The sequence below is a fragment of the Pseudopipra pipra genome, chromosome 9, assembly GCF_036250125.1.
Source record: "Pseudopipra pipra isolate bDixPip1 chromosome 9, bDixPip1.hap1, whole genome shotgun sequence".
Classification (NCBI taxonomy): domain Eukaryota; kingdom Metazoa; phylum Chordata; class Aves; order Passeriformes; family Pipridae; genus Pseudopipra; species Pseudopipra pipra.
Genome location: NC_087557.1, coordinates 13992280 through 14015805, shown reverse-complemented (window position 1 = coordinate 14015805; position 23526 = coordinate 13992280). Strand labels below are relative to the sequence as shown.

At 40.3% G+C, this 23526-nt stretch overlaps 1 protein-coding gene across 1 annotated transcript; it reads right to left on the bottom strand.

The window, feature by feature from the left end:
- Positions 1–67: 67 nt before the first annotated feature.
- Positions 68–23224, bottom strand: CNN3 (calponin 3). The gene is made up of 7 exons (XM_064664729.1): positions 23060–23224; positions 5074–5195; positions 4559–4625; positions 3227–3364; positions 2618–2734; positions 1746–1892; positions 68–1183 (listed from the first exon to the last, which is right to left on the bottom strand). The coding sequence occupies exons 1-7, from the start codon at positions 23114–23116 to the stop codon at positions 836–838; spliced, it is 996 nt and encodes a 331-aa protein (XP_064520799.1). The 5' UTR covers positions 23117–23224; the 3' UTR covers positions 68–835.
- Positions 23225–23526: the final 302 nt, after the last annotated feature.

Here is a 23526-nt window from a genome sequence, read left to right as displayed (position 1 = left end):
GGAATAATTCTTCTGACATCTAATCTTTAAGAATGGTAGCATAACAAATGAGACAAGATCTTCTACGTACCTTTAAGAAAAAAATATTTATTTATAAAAATACACTGGGATCAGTTTGAGAAGTGTGGCAATAAATACAGTTCAAGGAAGAAAAAAAGCATTTCTACATGGATATATTATGGCACAATAAAAGGTAAATGCACCATCAATCATGAGACTTTTGTTGGCTCAAGACTTTGTACAAGCTCCCTTTTTAGTAAGACAACTATTTCTAAGTTTGGTCAGTGTTGATAATGGAATGAATACACAATCACAAATGTACGCTTATGTCTAATGCAGGACTTACCATTAGCAAACAATACCTTAGAAACATAGCAATGATATTTAAATCACTAATGGGATATCTTAAACTTAATTGGCAAAGACCACATGTAACTTTAAGCATGAAATTCTTTTATCTCCTCTGGAAAACAGAAAAGCTGTAAATATGTAAAATGAAGGCTTAACATGGTATGTAAATACCTACTTATGTAGAGACTGTGAGAATGCATAGCTCCTTATTAAACAACCTGGCTGTACGAGAGCACTCCCCCTTTCACAGTATTCCTTTTACTTCATATGCAGTTATTGTTTATGCTGTAGACTACAACTGTTACAGCACTAAAGGCAACTAGACAGGGAAAGGGCAGAGAAAGGAAAAAGGAATGTATGTAAGGCAGTATTTCTTTAGGTACATTAAGCGTAGTGTGTAGGAAAGACAAGTAACAATTCCACAAGGCTAGTTTCGTTCTTACTGAATAAAATAATGGACTAATACTGAACTTCTGATGCAAAGCTAATAATCAATGCCCTGGTCACTGTACTGGCCATGGTAATCTCTTTGATAGTCATCTTGGTACTCTCCGTGATAGTCATCTGGGTATTCTGCCTGATAATCGCTATCGCTGATTTCTGACCCATTAGTTCCTGTTCCTTGGCTGCCGTTGTGAATGACGGGTTCTGTTGGTGCAGCACAGTACTTGGGGTCATACACTTGCCGTCCAAGCCCATACACACTCATTCCCTTCTGTGAAGCTACTTTGTTGGTACCCATTTGTAATGAAATAGTTGAGTTATCCACAGGTTGCAATATGTGCTTCTGATCGTAGATGTCTCTCCTGGTACCCGGGGCAAGCATACCAGCCTAATAAAACAGGATTGTAGAGGTTCAGTAAGAAGGTCAAGAGCTGTGATTACTAGATTTACGATTTTAACTAGTACACCTTACTGTAAGTGCTAGAAAGTAGGAAGTGAAGTATAACAAAACAGCCCAGCAGCATGCGCTCACTAGTAGCTAACTCACAGAAAAAAGTCCTTGCAGAAAGCTTCAACGTATGTTCCTCTTTGGAAAGAATACACTAAGTACTGTGACTAAGGTAGTGCCTGGAAGCAGTTTCTTCTTTGCCTCTCTCTAGTTAGTAACTTGAAATGAAGTTACTGTTTTCTTCTGGTATAACACTGCCAGCCAGAAATTCTAGAAACACCAAGTCATTTTCATGCCTGAAGACATTCAGTACAGAACACACTGGTTAATGATAAGAAATTCAAGTTCTTCAGTTACTGCATAAAAGCACAGCTGAACTGTACCCACTTGCTGCTGCCTGTTAGACTTTGGTGCTGTGTGCCACTCGCAGATTGTCCTGTGCCACCGGCTCTCCCTGGCTGAGAGCTGTGTCCCTCTGCAAGGGCTGCACCGTCCTGCTTACCTGACTGGCTCCTTTGTTAGTGCCCATCTGTAGGCTAATCGTCGTCTGGTCAAATGGCTTATCAGTTTGCATTTTTGGGTCATAGAGATGTCTTCTAGTTCCATAAGCAGTCATGCCTGCCTGACTGGCACACTTGTTGGTGCCCATCTTTATTGGGGGAAGGAAGAGGTGGACAGAAAAAATTATTTTTATTTGTACATTAAGCATAGTCTAAGGAAACAAATATGGCTGGTAACTGCAAAGTAATTTCAGTGCATGCTTTCCTCATGTAGGTTGACCACTACCTTAACAAATTACCCTCTCTCCTTACTGAGTTTCAAAAGGAAAAATAAAGGCAGCTGTCATCCTAAGGCATTTCAATGACTGGCATGTGCCCAACTGCATTGCAATTGGAATGGATGTATGCCTCAAAATGTAATAAGTAACTTTTACCTTCGATGGTAGTGACTCCTTTATGCTGCCACAACTTCTCTACCACAGGAATTTTAAGATTTTATTTTGGTTTTTATGACTACTAAGGAAAGTGGAGAGAAAAAAAGTTTCTACCATACAAGGAGCTTTAGCTATCCAAAAACTCCTGCTTTAAAACCACTTTAAAAGACAGAGATGACACTGCTAATATTAGCTGTTCATTTCCTCCTTATCACTCTTATAGCAGATTTAAAACAAACAAATTAATCTTCCAGGGAGTCACTTGAACTTATAAAGCAAATCAACTGCTTACAAGATTTAAAACCTCGCTCCTCCTTCCATGACAAGAATATATTGTAATTCTGCAGCTGGTTTTGCACAAACAATGTATTGGTTAATCAAAACAAGAAAGTTGTTCTCAAATGTAACAAATTAACTGCAAATCTGAATTTCCTACTTACCTGCAGGCCAATTACACTTTGACCAGCTTTTAGTTTTCCTGCATCAAAACTTCGTGCTTGTTTCTCTGCATATTTGACACCGATATCAATTGTAGTATGAAAACCTTTAGTTTTTGCCTATTTAGGGAGATGGAAAATAGAGTATTCAGTGTTTGAAGTATGTTTTCTATTACTGGAACACTGGCTTTATGGCCCTCACCCTGGGCTCTCAAATGATGCTATAAGCAGGTCTGTCTCTACAACTGTGTGTTTGGGCTGAGAGAAAGTAATATTTCCCCATGCCATTTGAAGATGGCAATCCACCTGGAGTCAGAAGGCCTGCAGGGATTAGTGTTCTCCTGTGAGCCTCCCCTGTTTTGTGTATGCACATCACCTCCAGAGCAAGGCCACCTGCAATCAGGAACACTCAGTCTGAACTCCAAGCCTTCCCTGGGGCTGTGGTAGCTCACAGCCCACTGAAGTGCAACCTCTGTGCACCATCTCAGACTCTCAGTACTGTCTGTTCTCTCCTGACAGGCTGTATGCTGTTTTCTGTATTTGCATTGGTTGTAAGGGTGCATCTGGACTGGCATGTGGATTTGTGCCAACTCCAGGGGTACAAATACTTACCAGACCTGCTAATGCCACTAGAGTGGTCTGTACTTGAGTCATATTTCCATTTTCAAAAAGATCATTTGCTTCAAAAATATCATGTGGCTTCATGCCGTAGACTTGGATAGCTTTGATAAAATTCCCAATGTTCTCCAGCTAAACAGAAACAAAAAAAGCCAGTTTTCTACTCAGTGTTTCAAATCAGAAACTAAGTAATTTTAAAGCTTTCTGGTGTTGGTTTGTTTGCTTGTTTTACACAAGTTCTTTGCCTTGTGCAAACTCAACAAAATAGCTGGCATGCTTAAGTGACTGGTGGGAAGTCTGGGATTATTTTTTCTTAGTTTTAATATTGATTTCAGAAATCAGACTAAGGGGTTATCCAGCCTAGCATCTCTCCATCAGTGAGTATTACATACTTTGTTAGAGTGGGCTTTGATAAGAAAACTTGTCTCAACTGTGTGTCCCTTCCAAGAGAAATTCTAATCTAAAATCTGCTCCAAATTGGAAAATTTGACATAGCGGCCATGCTATTTGACTTCAGCAACTGATAATTTTGAATAAAATAAAACCAGAACTATGTGGATAGTAAGAAGATTTAACTTGGACTGAAGGCATTATCTTGCTCACCTCCTGGGACAAATAAGCTTTGGGGTTTATTAGCACTATGCGCTGTAGAAATTGGAAGGCAATATGGAATACAAGGAATAAGGACTGAATCTCATCTTTCCTTCTGAAGTCTTAAGAGGTATTAAAATTTTTTTTAAAAAAAAAAGATCCTCCACCGGATTTAGAAGTGTTCAATGCCAAGGAAACAAGGAGGCTGACATAGAAGTATTAAGCAACACTCAGCAACAGCAAAGGCAGTCAACTCTAGGCAGCAACCCTTCCAAGGCTGTTCTAAATGCATGTTGCATCCTCTCCAGATGCTTTCTCAGGAGGACACTTCATACAGCAATGTCTAGGTACAAGCAAGCTGTTGACCTAACACCTTGCAGCACTGCCTGGATAAAAAACTCATTTGTGATTTAATAAAAAGTAAACAGCTTTTTTTTAATTTGGAAAAGGCCTTGCTATAGGACTCAAAGTTCTTCCATCTGACACCTCACCAAACAGTTAAAGCACTACTGTTAAATACTCAGCTGCCACTGATGAGCCACCTCAGCCATAGCTGCTTTCTGTTAAACACTTCATGAGTGCAGAATCCTCAACTGTTGGATATGTATCATATGCAAACCTGGTGCTACTAAGATGTACCATATTCACAGCAAATTTGTTAATACAGAACAAAAGAATTGTTTGGGGGTTGAAGGGGTTAGAGGTGTAGTTCTGGGTTTGGTTTTTTTGTTTTACCTGGTGCCAATTTAGTTTTGATTGATTAATTTTCTTCACTGATCCTGGCTGCAGCTTATTTATAAGCCTGGGGAGGTGAAAAAGAGGGAAATGCTTAAACAGTAAATCTCATCCTTATACCATCTGTGCAGGCATTATATAATACTTTCACTCATGCTTTATTAGTTGCATTAGTTTCATCAAAATGGTTAATTTTTTGGTTTATACAGAGAGCCTAGCTCATATCTCAGGTCTAACAAGTCTAATAGACCATAAGAATTTTTGTGTGCCATTTGATTATGATAGAAATGAGCTTCACCATTAAATTTAGAAACACTTAGAAATCTTTTGCTGAAATATAAAGGAGTTTTAAGTTTTCATTTTTACCACAGTTTCAAAGAAGTGTCCCACCGTACAGTCAGCTATCTTTGACTGTTATTGTTGATGTGTTTTGAAGGGGAACCTTCAGAAAGTCCCTTCTTATTTCCTCAAAAGTAGAAAACTCCTAAAAATAAGGTTACTTAATAAATGCTTACTCGCATAAGATTATGCCATCTTTTAATCCCAGTTGAAAATTTGCACCAATACTCATCCCTGTAACCTCTTCTATCCAGTTACGCAGATCTTCTTCTATCTGGGGGTCATATTTCAGGGCAATCTGTAACACAAGCAATTATAAAGTTACTTCAGGAGAGAAATCTCCAACTCTTTCCCCCCTCCCCCCCAAATCCATTTCAGAGTGTGCTATAGCAGTTATCCAGTAACTTTACTGCTGGATTTTTAAATTGTATTTTATGCATCACAGTACAGATGAAAGTACTTCAACTTTAATGTCCATGGCTTTACTAAAAGTCTATTTGCAAAAAGCACTTTGAAGCATGTAGCACTCTTTCTAGGGTAAGAACTGCTGGTGCTCGTGAACAGTCTTTTGACAGCTGCAGAAGAATGACTTTTTTTGAAAAAATATTCAAGTTGAACTTTGGCAGGAAGTAAAAAGGTGAAATAGTGTGTTATGAACACAAGAATTCTGAATTGCCATACCATCAGTACTACTGCTCACATGTAGATTTCTACAGGGGAAATTTTATATAATAGATTTGAAGCTGAAGATTACGGTGGCTTTGGTTTTATAGCTAGTTTATGATTAATGGAGATGACCTATTAAGTTTTCCCGTGTTGCTATGCCATTAAGAGTTATATTGCTAGGGATTCTGGGGATTCTGTCTATCTTTGTTTAACCTTTATTATGCCTGCTATTTCTCTTTTCTTTGACCTTGCTGAAAGACTGATGGAATAAACTGTGATCTCATATTTTAATTGCAAAGAAAGAAAACTTGCAATAGTCTTTGAAGTAAAAGGCATGAAGCAGAGGCCCAGAGTCGTTAGCAAGGTGATTTAAAAACGCCTTTTCCAGATGTTTAGACTTCACTACTCTGTGTGTCCGTTTATGCTTCAGTCACTAGAAATCAATCCATGTGAAATGAATGCTTAAAACCAGTGAACTTCGACAACGCTGGCTGCCAACAGCGCCCGTGTTCCTCCACTCTGCCCTTTGTTCCCTTCTCTTGAACAAAACAAAAAGCAGCTCAAACTTCCTTCAGCCTAAACCTGTCACCTTTGCAATACTTTTCAGTGTTGGTGAGTTGGACAAAAGGGATTCTATCACTGCAAGCAACACAACTTGTTTTGTTTGCAGAAAAAGTAATCTGAGCACAGGATTGTGTGGGATAAATAACCTCCACTAGTGCAGAGGTTGGCAACACTTTCCCACCTTCATTAGTTGTCCCGCGCGGGTCAGTGAGCAAGGTGGGCGCGAGGGAGCTACCGTGAGAAACCTGACAGGCAAGCACAGAATGTACTTGCAGCGTTTCTAACTCATGGAAAATCAGCTCAGCTACACCAGTTGCTTACAAATTCCTAACAAGAAACTCATGTAAAGCCATTCACATTCACATCAAAATGTAAATTTCAGACTTTTTACATATAGCCTTAAGACTTCAGCCTAGGAAGGACAGCCATTAGCAGCTATATTTATACTGCAGGAGATGATAATTCCAACCTATCTGAATTACTTGGAGAGAAGCAATTGCTACATTTTGGCTAGCATTTGTAATCCCTGACTCCAAACGGACCAAGCTAAAAATTACAGTACTCTGTTCTCTATTTTTCTTCTAAGGGGAATGGAAAATTCCTGTATCTCTGGCTTTACTTCAAAAACTTGCCTGAGTAATACTTATTTTCCTTAGATTATTTGTAATAGTAGTGCTATGGTGCCTTAGTTACAGATCAGCGTAGTGGACTAACTCATCCCTACATTCAGATCATAATTAAGATGTAAAATTTTGTGCAGTATTCTGCACAAGATGACAAGGAAAATTACTTTTTTTTTTTTAATCACACTTTTTGGATATTAGATAGCTAAGATGAGAAGCAGACTAGAAAAGCCAACTGAAGTTCACAGCTTCATAGAGGACATCGCTGTTGTTTTTTCTCTTTTCAGTCAGTAAATATGGAAGCCAATAAGAGTAAGAACCCTAAAGACTTCTGCAAGTGTGGCTATTTTAATCTTTCTTGGCAAGCATATAAAAGAAAAGGAAAAATTTTCCTCATTTAATACTAAGTGCATTCCATATGTGAGATTACAACTGAACTGAATATTAAATTGCTGCCTCCATTGCTTGGGGTACTTAGAAGTAATCAGATGGAATTTTATCACTTCTGAAAAGTATTTACTTTATGTTGGAGTACTTTACCGTGTGTTCAAATCTTGAGTTTTTCAAGAGGCTTTAAATTGTTTTGGGGTATCACTACAGTGGTTATCTAGAGATAGGAAGTAAAAAATGCTTATACATGGGAGGAGACTTGTCTTACTGCCACTAAAAGCATTACTATTAAATCTGCTAGTTTTTGGAATTGTCTTCACGTACTGTGTAGTTTGACTTAAACATGGTAACATTTTTGTTCTATGTTTTGAGCTGGTGGGAAACTAGGTTACAAAAAGTAAAAATGGGTGCTAGTTTCTTTGCAAATTATACTCAATCTACCTGAAAAGCTAGGGATGTGAAAATTTTAGAACTAGGTTTCAAACGTATGAGAAGAAGGGGTTAAAAACAGGAAGAGTGACAGGTCAGGTACTACCAGAAGCAAGGCATTATGCTTGCTCTGAATTCTCAGATCTTCTACTCCCAATGGCACAACTAGAAGTTATGTAACACTAAGTTAGTGAATATTTCATATTTTCCACATGTGTATATCAGAGTTGTTCCAGTTTTCCTTTGATTGCTATCTACGGGGTGGAGCTGGAAGCTTCAATATAAATGTAAAAAATTACGTCTTTTTCCACTACTAGTTATCAACGTGCCAACATTTGATCCTTTATAAATACTGAACTTTAGAAATACTGGAAGAGACTGAAGTCTTAGAAGTCTACAGAAAAAGAAAACATTGTCTACTGAAGATTAAAGGAGTAGCTAAGCAGCTTCATTCAAAGTACCATCAGTGCCATGAAAAAAAGCTACAGTTTCAGAATAGTGTAGAAATTATTCAATTGTAGCAACGGATATAAAGATTTTATAGAAGTTTAAAATAAGATAGCAGGAAGCCAACTACTAATTTCTTTACTTTCTTCTGACAAATGCTGAAAGATATATGAAGCTGTAAATGCTGCTCTTTTTGTTGACATTTCAGAGATATACATTAAACAGTTAGAAATATCTTTGAAAGGAAACTAATGTTTACATGAGTGGTTAAAATTATAGGTGATTCAAGGTTGTGGAAGGAAAATCCTAGGTGTTACTTGCGTATTACAAACCGATATACATACATTTATGCCAATGTATGCCTCAGGCTAGAATCCTTGGGTTAAATTTGATTCCTCTGGCAAATTCACATCTGATTCTCACACCTAGTTCTGTTCAGGTAGGACTTTCCTGTTTGAGACCTCTTACAGTGTAAAAACCCTCCCTCCCTCCGTAGTACAAGAACAGCAATCATCACTGTTTTTATCAAGCATAAGAATTCCTGGAAACAAGTAAAGTTATGTTGGCCAATTTTAATGATCTGTCTGTATCCCTTGAAGTTACTCAGTGTGCCTGTAGCATGTTAAGTTTGAGTGATGATGTTAAACAGTATTTCACACCATAACTGATAGCATATGGACTTTCAGTTGTCCTTTTATACTAATCTTTTCCAAATTACACACTGTACACTAAGGGCCACGTGTGTGCCAAATCTCCAGTTTAAGAGTTCAGCTGTCCATATTGCTGCTACTCTGGAAAAACAGTGTAATAGTATCTCAAGAAAGAGTGCAAGAACACTGCACTGTTTGTTACTCCCAGTGTAAAAAGCAGAAAACTTAATAAGTTAAAAAGCAGGTAAAAAAGATAAAACTTTCAAGGTTACACATCGTGTCATATCAGCTTGCACTTCTTAGTTCTGATGAAATTTTTGACTAAAGCTTTAGGCCTTCTCCTCCCAGCAGGGGTCAAAAGTTTAAAGTGCAGCATACTAAATTTAAAGTACTAGTAGGCATTTGAATAAAACTGCTCTCTAGTCATGAGTTTTAACAATAAAAGCACGTGCTTGTCAAAGTGCATCAACAACTCTATCATGGGAACTGTATTTGTCAACAAAACCTAAGATTTATATACGTATAAAAGTGTAGCAAAGTAGGTTGTATGCTGTGGTTTTCCAAGGTAAATAAAGTACAAGGCCATGTACAGTAAGAGAAATAACCAGGACTTTACTCCAAGATAGCATAGGAAGAGGCTACATATATACTTTTTCACCAAAGTGAACAGAAAAATAGATAAAGCTCTAAGTTTTGGATGTTAACATTCTTCACTGGGAGAAATCTGGTATGGCCCATATTTTTGTTTAAAGTGACACAAAATTACTAGCTTTTAAATTAAAAAAAAAAGTGGAGAAAGGTTACTGAATTTCTAATAATTAGAGGAGCATATTCATCTGGTACTGAATTTAATCCATGTTTAGCCAGGGGTTTTAATATTATACATTTAGATCATAAACTACTGAAAGCAAATAAAGATAACAAATGGAAAACTCCAGGTTTTAAGACCTAAGGTGTACAGTTTTAACTTTAAACAGCAATTTGGTCCCATATCAACTTTTCAATGTTTATTAATTTGGAACTATCTGAGTGAAACTGAATTGCTGTGGTTTTAGTGCTGAGTACAAACATCCTTTGCACTGAAATAAGTACTACCCTGAGCAGTGATTTGTCCTGCTGAGGCCAAAGATACCAATGCTGAAACTTCTTTATTGTTTGCCCGGCTCTAGTTTGTGAAGAGATCTTTTTGCTCCCCCTTTTAAGGCTTTATGATAGTATGGGGAAAGATGAAAGCATAATTCTCTCCTGGTATCAAGGCAGAAGCTCGTGGAAGCCCTTACTGCTCAGAAGTGGGAGTTAGGCAGACCACAGCTAGTCCCAAATTATTCTCCAAAATTCCTGTTCCTCACCTGCTGTTCCAGAACAGAGTTCTGAATCTCATATCTAAATTTTACATGGCAAAACACCTGGAACAAGAAAAGTGTTAAGAAATTAGTAGCTATGAGAATGACCAAGAAAGAGTTGCAGAACAGTATGTTCTTCTCGTAAGCAGGGAGAAGGATTTTCTAATTTTTTTAATTATACAACCAAGTTAAAACTTTCTGGTTAAAATTCTATGGTGTAAATAGGTTACTGTACATATCTAATCTTCAGCTGCAGAGGTGACAGAGAGTGGCAATGACACAATCACTGGGTATTTAATCATAGAGTAAATAATTAGCATACCCTCTCAGTTGAGACACAGAACCTAAGACAGTGGGGAAAATACAAGGGTTTGATTTTTACTGAAAGCGGGTAAGAAGAGGGAGTGACAGGGTACCAAGATGATTGTCAACTGAAGCTTCTTGCCATGTGAGCCATCAACCCAATGACCTTTCACCTAAGGACAAATTAAAATCCCCTGTTAATTTCAGGTATGTTGACCTGGATTGCATGCAAAACAAATGTCAGAGGAGGTATATTTGTCCACAAGAAACCCAAAGATAAAGGGAATGCAAAAATCCAGATGAAAACTGAAAGCCACCATTCAGTATTTGAACATGCATTTTTTTTTCTGTCATTATGGACTGTTGTACAAAAAGGCAGAGAACACTGTGTTAACATTAATATTGAAAGATCTCACTATATCTCACTGTGCTACTTAGCACAAAAATTTTACAGCTGTATCCATTTTGCTTAATATTCAACAGTATTTTTTTGTTATGTGTAGCATAACTGATACCTTGCCAACAGCTCACTGTTTTCTCTGTAAATCAAAATTTAGGCTACAATCCTTAAAGAAGGGATGGATGAGCATCCATCCAAAATTCCTGGCATTCTTCCCATAGGCACCAGTTTAAACTCTGTGAAGTAAGAACAAGCCATGCCTCAAAGTTTCCAAGTCATCTTACAAGTACAGATACCTGTAGCTGTGCAAGGCGTTTGTTGCCAGATCAGCCGGCTGGAAGAACTCAGTGTTCTACTTCCTGGCTGTCCAGTAAGACTTTGTGACAGCCTGCAAACCATTCAAGAAGCAAATGCTACCATCTCTTCTCCCAGAGTGCACTAACAACTTGGACATACATCTGCCCTTGGGACTGAATGCCAGTTCCCTCTCGTTCTTGGCAGCTGCGCTACTGCAACGCCTTCACCCATTCAAGTCTGTTCCCCATTTTCCTTGCACTTCTTTTCTTATCAGGTCTTGTCATAGCCACAGTTTTCTGGCTTGTAAGTCAAATTCTCCTTAGTCATCAGCTTCCACTGTCAACTGTAGCATTTTCCGGTTATGCCACCATACATTATACTTCTTGGTATCGAGTTCTTTTGCACTATTTATTTAGTCTGTATATTGCTGAACTACTTAAATTTCTTCACAGAACACGGTTGCAGTAGTAGTCACTACCTACTATTTTAAATCATTGTTGTTTTCATTCAAAAAACCACTGAGATACAAAATTTCTTCTCAGCTAAAATCTAACCTGATGCACAAAAGCCTGTTAATCCCTGATGGGAACTGAATTCTCCTTGCTTTGAAACATGCCCCTAGTATGACTGATATGACACAGCAAATCTGGGCAGGCTCTGACATCACTCGCAGTGATGTCTTCTGAAACAACATGCTGAGTGCTGCATGGAAAATACTGGTAGTCTGCCATACTGACAGACAACAGTGATGCCTAGTTAATCTTGTTCTGAGGGGAAAAGAAAGAAAATTCTTACAGAACAATCTGGTGCATAAACAGAAAAAAAATTCCAAAGCATCTGAAAACAATTTAGTTTTTCTAGTAGTAACCTAGGAAGCATCTCCTGAGACAACTACTGTAAGTCTGGTGGAACAGTAGTTCTCAAAGCCTAGGCAGAGCCTGCAAACAGAACAGTACCATCAATGATCACTTGATCTTTCTCAGAATACTTTTCTAATCTATTGCTACTGCAGAAATTCAGGAAATTATATATTCTTTCAAGTTTACTTATTTTTCTCCCCAATAGAATGGCTTTTAAAATATGTAATTTCACAAGCACACTGTATGGTGATTCTCTAGCCCTTCCCTCAAGGCCCAACTGGGTTGCCAAGTCTTCCAAATTCACCTTCCAAATAGGACCACGAAATCTGATTATTTCAGTCTGAGTCTCTCCATACCTTTTTTTCTTCTCTTCTAACCATCTTCACTTACCAAAACCAGAGGAATTAAGTTTTACTGCAGCAAGCAGCTAATTGATAACTCAAACGCACCTCTCAAAACAGTTGGCTAAAGAAAGCTGATGTCTGTCACTGCACGTGTTGCTAAAAAAGTTCCTCAAAATGCACGTTCTTTCTTCCTCTCCAGCAAAGACAAGAGTCCATGCTGCATTTTCTTAGCACTTTTCCCAAAGGTAAACCTCAAGACTCTGCTCTTGTTGCTCCTCTTTTACCCCCACACAAGTAAGCTCGGACACTTGACTGCTCGCTGCCAGGTGTGATCCCAGGCACAGGCTCGACTGGAAAATGAACCAGATGACATGGCAGGTCCTGAGGTAACAGGCATTTCCCAGTTAATAATGCTCAATGTTTCCCACTGACTGCACTGATACTACTTGGTTGCCTGTCAGCCAGTGCCAGTTTAATTCTGTGAACTCACATTAGCTGAACAGGCTGAGAGGTGCCTGGGATAAGTATTCATAAAGAAAACATAGGTTTCTCTCATTCTTACCACCACTTCATCCTTGCACATAATGATTCAGTCTGGCTTTTTTTTTTTTTTTTGTAATTTAGGTGAAAGATGTGATTTCTTGAGAATTTCCTTAGCTGCTTCTAGATAGCAAGGTCTGCCTAAATTTATATTTCATAAAGGTAGTAGATAAAAATCTTTCAATTCACAAATAGCACATTTTTCTGGTTAAGGTAATCTTCCCCATAGCCAGTTTTCTTAGCAGAAGCACAAGAAATAGAGATTTTATAACCTAACCTTTAGAAGACCTTGTCTACCAGCTGCTTCAGCTATTGTTTTGCTTTACTGCTAGCAAAAATATTGGAAGAATGAACTTGGCACAAAAAATAATAACCTGCTGCTCCTGGCCTTTCACCTCACCCTCTCCCTTCCCATGTATATCTCTGACCAGTTAAAGTTCAGTAAGTGATGCACAAGGTTCATTATAAACCAGAAAACATCCAAAAATATTTTGGTATGGCCACCCAGACAAGCTGTGCTTTAACCACATAGCAAGTGTTATAATGATATTTTAAAAAATAGGTGATGACCATAAACACGTTAGAAAATGTTTACTTAATTTTCTAGTAATATTCATCTTTAAAGACCTACCATGGAAATGTAGAAGATTACTGAAGAAAGTCTAAGAAAAGTAAGACAGAGTGACAAAATGTATGATTAGATGAACTTGTAACTCAACTTTTTATTTAACGAAAATGTAGTTTTAGTAATGTACAAATCAAGCCATAAGCCTGCTACGCTGAAATTTATGAGTACAGAAGAAAGTACTACTGTGAAAGAAGGAAAGACAGTCAAACTCCTACACAAGGGGTTCTGATTCAACACCCTGTAGGAACTTCCAAATCAACATTTTTCAGCAATTAAGCATGAGCAGAAAGAACAGCTGGCACTGCTGGGCGTGGGTAGGGCATCCAAAACGCAGGCAAGTTGTGGTCTCATTATGCTGCACACCTGAATTGACAGTAGGTTTGAAATACCCAAGCAGCAGAAGGTGTGGGCAATGCTGTGCTGCAAATGACTGCCTGAGATCTCAAGCCTCAATTATTAAGGTTCCATTATTCTTCTGTACAACAAAATGCTCAGTACCAGTACTTTACCTCTGATGTTTAATCTCACAGTGTTGCTTTTTTTTTTTATTAAAACCTGCTAGACTCTTTCAAGTAGAAGTAGCTTTCCATACCACATTTTCATACCATCATTTATTAATTATAAGGTTGCTGTTAAGATAGATCATAATAAAAAGGCATTAGTCTTTATTTTCTTAATAAGTTACTTGTAGTAACTTATTGTAGTTTTTACTTGTATGAGGCATGATTAATACAGCGAAGTTAGCAAGGTAAGGGAACAGCTTCTTGCAAAATTAAGCAAAGAACATGTAGTCTTAGAACACTAGATAAGTGCCTGAACTACATATGCCTCGTTGACTTAACACTGTATTGACTTTCAGATATGATATACAGGAGAACTTCAAATTGATCCCCCACAGGGTTATGAAGTTAACCAAAGCAGTGGCAGCTCAGGCTGGTCAGGCAGTGGGAATCTCAACAGGAGCTGCAGTGCAGGTCCTGCTCCAACACATCTTTCTGCTTGGTGTGTACTGGCCTCAGCTCAGACTCATGTTAAGCATAGGCAGAACACAGAAGGAAAATGTTCTGGGTCCGTATTAGCAGAGAGGTAGGAGTTGCCTTTCACCATCAACATTTAAATATAACCAAATCCCTTCCCAAATGCAAGTGTATATTATGTCTTACCTTTTTATGTGAAGGCTTCTAGTATTTAGTCAACTTATTAGGGACAACAGAAAAATACTTTTCAATTAAATTAGTGTTCCTGATTTTGCTTGAATAAGATAACGCTCTCTGTCTATAAATAAGAGGCTGTAGCAGTGGAAATATTAACAGGAAAGCACTATAACAGAGAACTTTTTTAGGAGAAAAGCAAAGTAAGGTTTTTTCAGTAGTAATGTCCAGTTTTATCATGGCACAAGCCATGGCATGAATATGCAAAGCAGGGCAGCAAGATTTCTTTAGAATTCATCTATAATTCAGCCAGCTAGGATTTGCAATAGAAAAGATTCCACCTTCATGCAAGCATTTCAGAACAGCAAGGAAGTGCAGAAATATTTAGGTTTTGCCCAAATCTAGGAAAATACTCGTTGTTCAGGTTCTGCAGGGTGTACGCACAAGCCACGTACAGTTTCGGTTCATTATACCTCTTAAGGATTACTCTGTAATCAAAAGGTTGTCTGTCTAAATAAAATCCTCAAGAAAAATCGTGTGTTGACCCCAGAAGACAGGGTCAAGTCTTGCAAGGGAAGCAGCAAAGGTACTGAATGGTCAAAGTCTTGTTTCCAGGAGCGAGCAAGTATCAGTGACCGGAGCCAGTTCAGCCTCCCAAGGCTTAAAGCATGCTTGGCCCTGCTGCTGGGACCAGGCACGGCATTTGGTGAGAGTCCAAACAGGGCACTAGACCGTGGCTGTGACAGCAGCACTTCATGCCTCACTTCATGCCTCACTGTAATGGCCTTCTCTCACTGCCAGCTCCTCCAGTGTGACCAATGCCTTTGAGTCTTTGTAATTTATACATCCATAATAGCATCCGCTTTGGGTAAGAGCTGGTTTTATATAAGCACAAGAAGTTTAATTATGTCTCCCCTCCAGATATCTACTAAACTCTGCACTGGCTTAAGGAGGAGGAGAAAAAAAAAAAAAAAAAGAAAAAAGAGAGAGAAAAAAAATAGTTATTGAGGCTTTTTTTGTTTTGTTAGGTTTTTTAACAGAAAAAATGCCCCAAACATAGAACCACCCACCTGAAGAAAGTCAAAACTGTTTTTGAGAAAAACACTGTAATTCCACTCCACTGAATAGAAACACCAACATAAGTTACTATGAGGCATTACTGCAAAACCAAAAGTATTTACTCAAAAGAGAGCGTTTGCTGAATATTGCTACTCAAGTTAACAGTTGTTTAGAATCAGATACTTACAAAAAGCATTTTTAAGCAAAAGAGTCCCTCTTAAAGAAAAGAAAAAGGATTTTCACATGATCTCACTTAGAAAAAATCTGTTTCAAATTGCCCTACGTGTCCTGGCCTCAAGCCCGTTTTTACTGAAGGCCTTTCCTGTACAGTTCCATAGGGGATGGGAATCTCTACAAAGTTTGCCTTAAAAGGATGTGTCAGATGCCCAGTCTATACGGTGTTATGCAGCTACAGAAGCTAATAATTCTGAGTACAAAGAAGTTTCTATCTTTCATTTTCCAAGGCAGAATATAAATTATTTGGAGACAAGAAAAATTCTCCAAATTAATGTTCTGTCAAAAAAAGACAAGGTGAGACAAAAATCAATGATGTGCTGTTGTCCCAAAAAAATACATCCATTCAATTATCTTTTAGGGTATTGACTCAGCAACAGGACTATAATAGTATTTTTCTCTAAATTTTAAACTAAATCAAACTCTAAAACCACACAAAAAGTACATTCATTTGTAAATTTTAAACAAGTAAGCACTACTGTAATGCAAATCACTTTTTATTTTCTGAGACTGCTAATCCTATTTAATTGTCATGACTGTCAAACTCTATTTGCTCTCTTCAGAAGTGTTCTAACATAGGAGGTACGAGCTCGCAAGAAAAGGATGCAAGACTTGATACTTATATCCTTAAAAATTAACCTTAGCAAGTTTTATGATTTTGTGTCACCGGTATAAATTTTATTAATCCACCACAAAAAAAGGTCACTATAATACATTAATACACTAGAACATATTTAAAGCACTTTCTGTGCATGTATTATATTTGAAAGTGCAGAACTAAGGCTAAACATAACCAAAGTTTTTGGCAAACATCCTTACTCTTCATTTACTTAGGCCCCATGCTTTGCTGGTGGCAGCACTAGCACTTTCTATCTGTGCTGTCCTCACATCCACAGGAGCAGACTGGTTTAGTGCTCCACCTCTGCTCTGATGTTCATGAGGCAGCAGTAGCTAATCCCAGCTAGCTCATACCATTCATCCCTTCCTCCTAGAAAAAACGGTGTAAGCCGAGAGGCAGACCTGGCAATTACATCCCTCACTCAGGGCTTTTCACGGGGCAGCAACACATGCCTTGCAGGTCAAGCATGGCTGTGCACTGCTCCAAGTGACGGTTCTGAGACATATGAGGCCTCCAAAAGACAACTGCCAGCTTTGTGATGATGTGTCAAAATCTACTGGGGATTTAAACCATTGGGCAAAAGAAACTCCTGTGTCAGTGGTTTACAGCAACAACTGCCAGATGTCACTGGGACAGCCACTTTCACAGGTCTGTTTGATCTCACCTACTCAGGGGCTACTGACCAGTGACAATGAGTACAGGATATGTCTGCCTTCTGGGGTTGTGCAAGGGCTCCCCAAGGCGAGTCTCCATGTTTGTGGACTTGGGCAAGTGCACAGAACAGGCAATGTTTGGCTACAAACATGAGGCCTTAAACAAGTGGCATGAGTGCCAATATCTAAGCTGCTGGCAAGAGAAGTGTTTCCATGAAAAATTGCTTGCTTCTGCTTCTTGTCAAAAGAGATGTATCATTGCTATGAACTGGCAACCCAATGCTCTATCACATCAGTCTGTAACTGTTTGTGGGGCTACTTACTACTGCTGTAGTATTAATACTTCTATTGAAGTAGCCAGAGAACTGGAAACCTGCTCCTGATCATGCCTAAGAGAGCAGACCTGTCCTGAGATGCTAACAGTGAAAGAGGAAAATTGATTAGACACATCAAGATAGAGCAGACACACTGAGATAGACAGTAAAGGATGAAGGTAAGTGGAAATACTGCAGTTAAGATTCTCCACTGCTGGAATACCTTCGTCCTTTAACAACAACAACAACAAAATCTAACCAAAACATACAGCTATTGATTAGCTATATGTTAATTTGCATTAATACCACTTCTGAGTCAACATGAGAACTCTTTACACGTGGGATCTTACAATAGGTTACTACTGCTCAATAAACCCAGTGATTGATTGGGTTTCTTTAAAAAAAAAATTTCCTCTGCAAAATTTCCAGCAAGAGGTTCAACTCATGTTTCAGCAATTTCAGAAGTGCAAGAGGCTTCTGCCCAGAAAAGGAACACTCCATGGTCTGGAAGTGGAGGGCAGCATGCAGCAGGACCATTTTCTAGTACTTGTTGTTGAACCCAAGTTACTGAAATTTAATACTGTGAGCCAGGGTAAAACTAAGTATCAGAAAGAAGTAACCAGCAAGGATATTTTAAATAAGTTGAAGAATTCTCACAAATTGGTTACTGATACATTAAAAAAATGCATCTTAAGACTGACAAAATACAAGTTGTTGTTGTTTATATCCCTAATGTGTTGTTAAGTGATACATGTAGTTATTGTGCCAAACATTGATTGACTGTAAGTTCAGCTATGGAATTATTCCACTGTCATATTTATGTTTTGTGCACAGTTTTGCTGTTGACTTAATTATCAAAACTGTACCATTAAGTACTTTTCTCTTGTGTCAAGTGCATTCTATGCATCTAGTTGACAGTTTCTTGACTAAAACTACAGCAGAAGTTTTCACTCAGCAACTCATTTATCTCTGTGTACAATTATAAAGGAGGAGTGGGAACAGCCATTAAAAAACAGGATGCTTGAAGATTAACACATTCAGATTTCTGGAAGTTGACAAATATAAAAGATAAAGTTATGAACTGCAGAACTGTTACCAAAGCCTGCATCCAGCTAGAAAAAAAATTCACAGTTCTTTGGAAAAAATACAGGAATTGCACACAAATAGAAAAGTTTTAATGCTTTCCACAGTGAAACTGATGCTTACCTAGGAAGTGTTAACTTCAAGAGCTATCAGAAACCACAAATTAATTGGAGCAAGCTGGTAGTTTAATGTTTTCTCTTACAAATTCTTCTGCCATTTCCTCTGGAATTCCCTCCTCAGTATGAATTTCTATTATATTTCTGACAGTACCAAAATATTAACTCTTTAATTTATTCCCTATACAACAAAATGAAGATTTGTATAATGCAAATGGTCATGCAGGCTGATTGTATTTTAAATTAAACACCTGAATTTAATTCAAAACTTGTAAATAAAAGATATTACTTATTTAAAAGTTACAAAGATACCTTTGCACAAGAGAACGGGAGTGCAGAGATCTTATGCTGTCAGCTATGATGACAGAGGATCTCCTCCTCTGCTCTCAAAGTCTATGTTTTCATTGCTTTTATCAAATACAGTCTCAATTTTTATTATATCATTTCAGAAAACATTAATAGAAATGCACTTTATCAGCAGCAAACATTCTTACCTAAGAGTAATAGAATTCAGTGAGCAAATCTAAAGGTTTGTGAATAACCTGGAAGAAATATGGAAGGGTAAAACAAGGTATGAACAATTGCATTTTGAGATGGAAAAGGATATTATTTTGAAAGGAGGGGTAAGAAAGAGGAAGGAGAGGGTCTAATAGTTCAACTACAGGCAGCCAAAACTTACCTCACTATTAAATCACTAATTAAAAAATCTGAAAGTTAATGATTCAAACCTGGTTCCCAGATAAAAACATTTATAAAGGAAAGTAATTTCTGGACAAAGCAATTAAATCTGTTTATTTAGTCTGTAGTAAGTAAAATACTGGAGAAGAATTTTCTCCTCAGCAGTTTCAAGAGGAACACAATATTCATAAGTAGGACTGGTTAGCATTATTCACCACAGACACTTCAATTCTTTTTCATTAATCTGTATTTGCCCTCGAGAAGGAAAGCAGGAAGTACAACTGCCCTCCTGCACACTTGCAAAATAGGGAGATATTTTGTTTACAGGCTTCATTTGTCTAAGAGCCTTCTGTTTAAAAAGTTTGTTTCCCTTCCTCTTCCATCTTGCTTGTGCTTGACCTTTCAGGGTGGCAGCTGCAGGGACAGGATAACTCACCTCAGTTACTCTGCTGTCTTTAAAAAATTTGGAAAATGGTACTGACCAGTGACAGCTTCCTGACACGGGGGTGGCTTGGAAGGAAGGTCAGGGACATGGAATAATCAAACGCTATGCAAAATTTAACTCTCCATACAAACCATATTTCTGCCCATCCTTACTTTCTTATGAAGATGAAACTGGCATTGTATCAAACATAAGCGGAAGGAGAAGATAAATGCCTGCCCAATACAAATAACATTTCCATGGGAAAGGTGGAGTCACTAGGAAGCAACTGAATGAACTGGAACCTCTCCTTCTCCTGCCCAATGTTCCTGTTTGCTCCACACCTTATGCAGCAAGACAATGGAGCACAAATCAGACACAAATATAAAAACTAGTTTGTAGCTTTACCTAATTGCATCCTCATCTCATGCCATGCTAAACTCATGTACTGCAGAAACTCTCCCATTGCTCAAGAAGAAAATTATTTCTTGCCTGCAGAAGAAACCATCCATTTCAATCAGCTTGCAGGGCTCCTCACTGAATATTTGTTTTGGATCAAATATCTTCTGTGATCTCAAGTAAACAGGGAATCAGCTTCAAAGGGATTACACTAGTTTGACTACCTACACATTTCTCATGCAGACAAGTTTCCTTACAGCTGGGAACCAGTACACAAATTCCATGCTTTCTTTGTAGGAATGAGGAAAACAGATCCATAACAGAGACCAGACACCATATTGGTGTGAACTAAGGTAAGGAGCAAAACAAGAGAAGGGTAGAGCCTCAAAAGGACAAAAAAAAAAAAAGGAAAAAAGCGCCCTAAACACCAAACTAAAAAAAAAAAAAATATTTTAAGCTTAGAGATGGAATCTTGAATTTATCAATTAAATAAAATTCTTAAAAAGCATTTTGATATGTTGTATTCATCTATTCAAATACCATAGTAAACAAAAGGTCTCTCTCAACACTAATACAATGTCAAATGAGAAAATAAAGAATAAAAACCAAAACTGAGTGATTTTTTTTATCTAGTACAGCTGGACCCTCAGGCAACATAGCTATGAACATGCCTGTTTTCTGCAGAAAAACACTATTTGAGGATTAGCAATGAAAATTTCAAACAAGGGTATCTAACATTAACTGTTATTCAAGACGGGAGGTACTAGGGCTACTTACAAACACTACCCTAATACCACAATGAAAAGCCCATAACACAGTATCTTGCACAAAGGCCAGTGTTTTAGAAAGGATGATCATGATCAGTAGCAAAGACTGATGCCCCAAAAGTGGGAAACTAGATGTTGCTCTTCAAATCTTCATGAGACAAAAGGATCTTCTGATCTTTAGAGAGACATTATTTGCTGATACTCTAGATTTATACAGAGAAACAGACACATGTATAATCACAGACACGTGAAAGACACTAAATTGGAAGTACCCAATATACCTGTATATAACAGAATTGCTTAGAAATTCAATCTCTTACAATAAGAACAACATTCTAAAAGTTCAAACCCACACCTTTTCTGGAGATTTTGTTGTTCATTGCAGGTTTTTTGTTTGGTTGTTATTTTGAGAGGAGATGAGTTCATTCATCTTTGGCACACTTGAATTACTTTCTATGGCACTGCTGCACTGACATTTCCGAGGACTGCAGCAGAAGTCTACAAACAAGTAAACTGAAGCTGCCCTAGAACATCCATCCTTCTGTAATATTGGCATTGAAGAAAGCAGAGAAAGCGAATGAAACAACACTCAGCAGGATGAAGCAGAAGGCCCTTTGCATAAAGCCATGAAATACATCAGTTTCCAACCCTCTGTTAATGCACGGGCTTGGAACAGTTCCTCTCAGGAGGCCCTAAGGAAGCTGATGACAATAAGAAACTGAAAGAAAGAACAAAGACCTTCTTCCCATCTTGTCCCCATTAAGAGATCACCGTTAAGGCTACATGAGTCTGTCAATATTTTTTAAAGTAGAAGAGCATCTACTTTCTTCCTAATTCACATGCAGTAATACACAACATATGTTTCAGTCTTTTTTTTAGGTGTTTTTTTTTAGTGTAATGGTGTAGACAAATCACTAAGTTACATGCTGGAAGCAACTGCTCTGGAAGACATTTGGTTACATGATGTCATCAAACTTTGCAAGCAGAACCCACAACCATCCTGAGAAAGCCAGTAGAGAAAAAAAAAAAAGACAAAACTTTATTTTGTAAAGCATAAATTATAATGTTTAAAGTTAACTACTTTTCTTCCTCCTCCCCTTTCTACTCAGCTACAAGTAAAACAGGATTTGGGGATTTACTGAAGCCTGAAACCAGCCGTGTGTGAAACAACTGGTTATTAAATACCACGTTTAGAATTTAAGCCTGTGAATAAAGACACTGAGCACCAACTTATCCCCGCTTGTTTAGCGGTGTCATTTTTATTGCAAAAGTTTTTCCTCTTATCAGGTAATCGTTCGCTGCAAGGTAACAGTCAATGTAACAGGACAACATCAGGCACCTTTTGTTCCACAATGAGAAAAACCTCGGCAAAGCCGTGCGCAACCCCGGGGCCCGGCTGCTGTCAGCGCTGGCTTTTCTGCCCGTTCTAAACCACAGTGCCCGTCGCCGCGGCGGCCTCCGGGGCTCTCGGTGCCTCCGGGGCTCCCAGCGGGGCGCAGGGCTGCGGGACGCCGGGAGCCGGTCCCGCTCCGCGCTCCTTTGTGCGCCCCCGCGGGGCGGGGCGGGCGGGCGGACAATGCGCGTCTGTGCGGGGCCCGCGCCGATTGGCCGCGCCCGCCCGTGCCCGTGATGTCCCATGATGTCATGCGGGAGGAATGCGGGGGGCGGGAGGGCCGTGCATCGCCCCGCTCGGGGCACCGACTGCACCCCGCCCAGCCCGGCCCAGCCGCGCCGGGCACCGCTGCCCCCCGCTCCGCTCCGCCGGCCCCGCACGGCCCCGGAACGGCTGCGCGCCCCAGCGCCGCGCCCCGCGCGGTCCCGGCGGGAGGACAAGGGACGAGCGGGATGCCCCGTTCCGGGGCTGCCGGCACGGGCAGGTGCAGCCCCGGCGGCGGCGCGAAACGCGGGTCCACACGCGGGTCCGCCCGGCGCTGACAGCTCTGCAGCCTCCGCCGCGGCGGCGAGTTTCGGAGCGGGGCCGCGGAGGGCAGCGCTGTCCCGGGCCGGCGGCGGGAGCATCCCTGCGCGGGAGCCGCCACCGGCCGGGCGGGACCCCCGCCAGCAGCCGGAGGTGGCGAAGCCCCGCATCGCATCGCGCCTCGTCCTGTCCCGTCCCGTCCCGTCCTGCCCCACCGTCCCGGCGCAGACAAAGCCCGGCGAGCCCCGCGCCGCCGCCCCCCGTACCTTGTTCTTGACCTCGGCGGAGAGCCCGTAGGAGGGCCCCTTGTTGAAGTGGGTCATGTCGGCGGTCTGCCGCGGTCTGGGGGCGCTGGTCGCGGGCGCTGGCGGCTCGGGGCTGATGCGAGAGTCCGCCCGCGGCCGCGGAAAGTTCTAGTCCCTCCCCCCCGGCCCGGCCCCGCGGCCGCCGGAGCCGCCGCGCGCCAATCGCGGCCCTGGGCCGGGGCAGCCCCCCCGGGCCGCCGGGGAGGGGGCGCGGGCCGCGGGGAGGGGACCCCGCCCCGCCTGGGCCCGCCCTGCCCGCCGCCGCTGCCGCCGCCGGGCGCCGCCCGGGGGTCCGGCCGGGGCGGGGAGCGGAGCGGAGCGGGGGGACGTCAGCGGGAAGGAATCCTTGGCCAGCGGGGGCCGCCGCCGCGGAATGCGCCGCCGCCGCGGATTTCTGCGGCACGCGGCGCCCCCGGGGGATGAAGGGG

Bases quoted from the DNA above. Each gene is read 5' to 3' on its own strand.
- CNN3 (XM_064664729.1), bottom strand. From the start codon at position 23,116: ATGACCCACTTCAACAAGGGGCCCTCCTACGGGCTCTCCGCCGAGGTC. The intron at 3,365-4,558 runs GTAAAACAAAAA...GTTTCTGTTTAG, and splicing joins CAAAACTAAATTGGCACCAG to CTGGAGAACATTGGGAATTT. The intron at 2,735-3,226 runs GTAAGTATTTGT...CTCCCTAAATAG, and splicing joins TAGTGGCATTAGCAGGTCTG to GCAAAAACTAAAGGTTTTCA.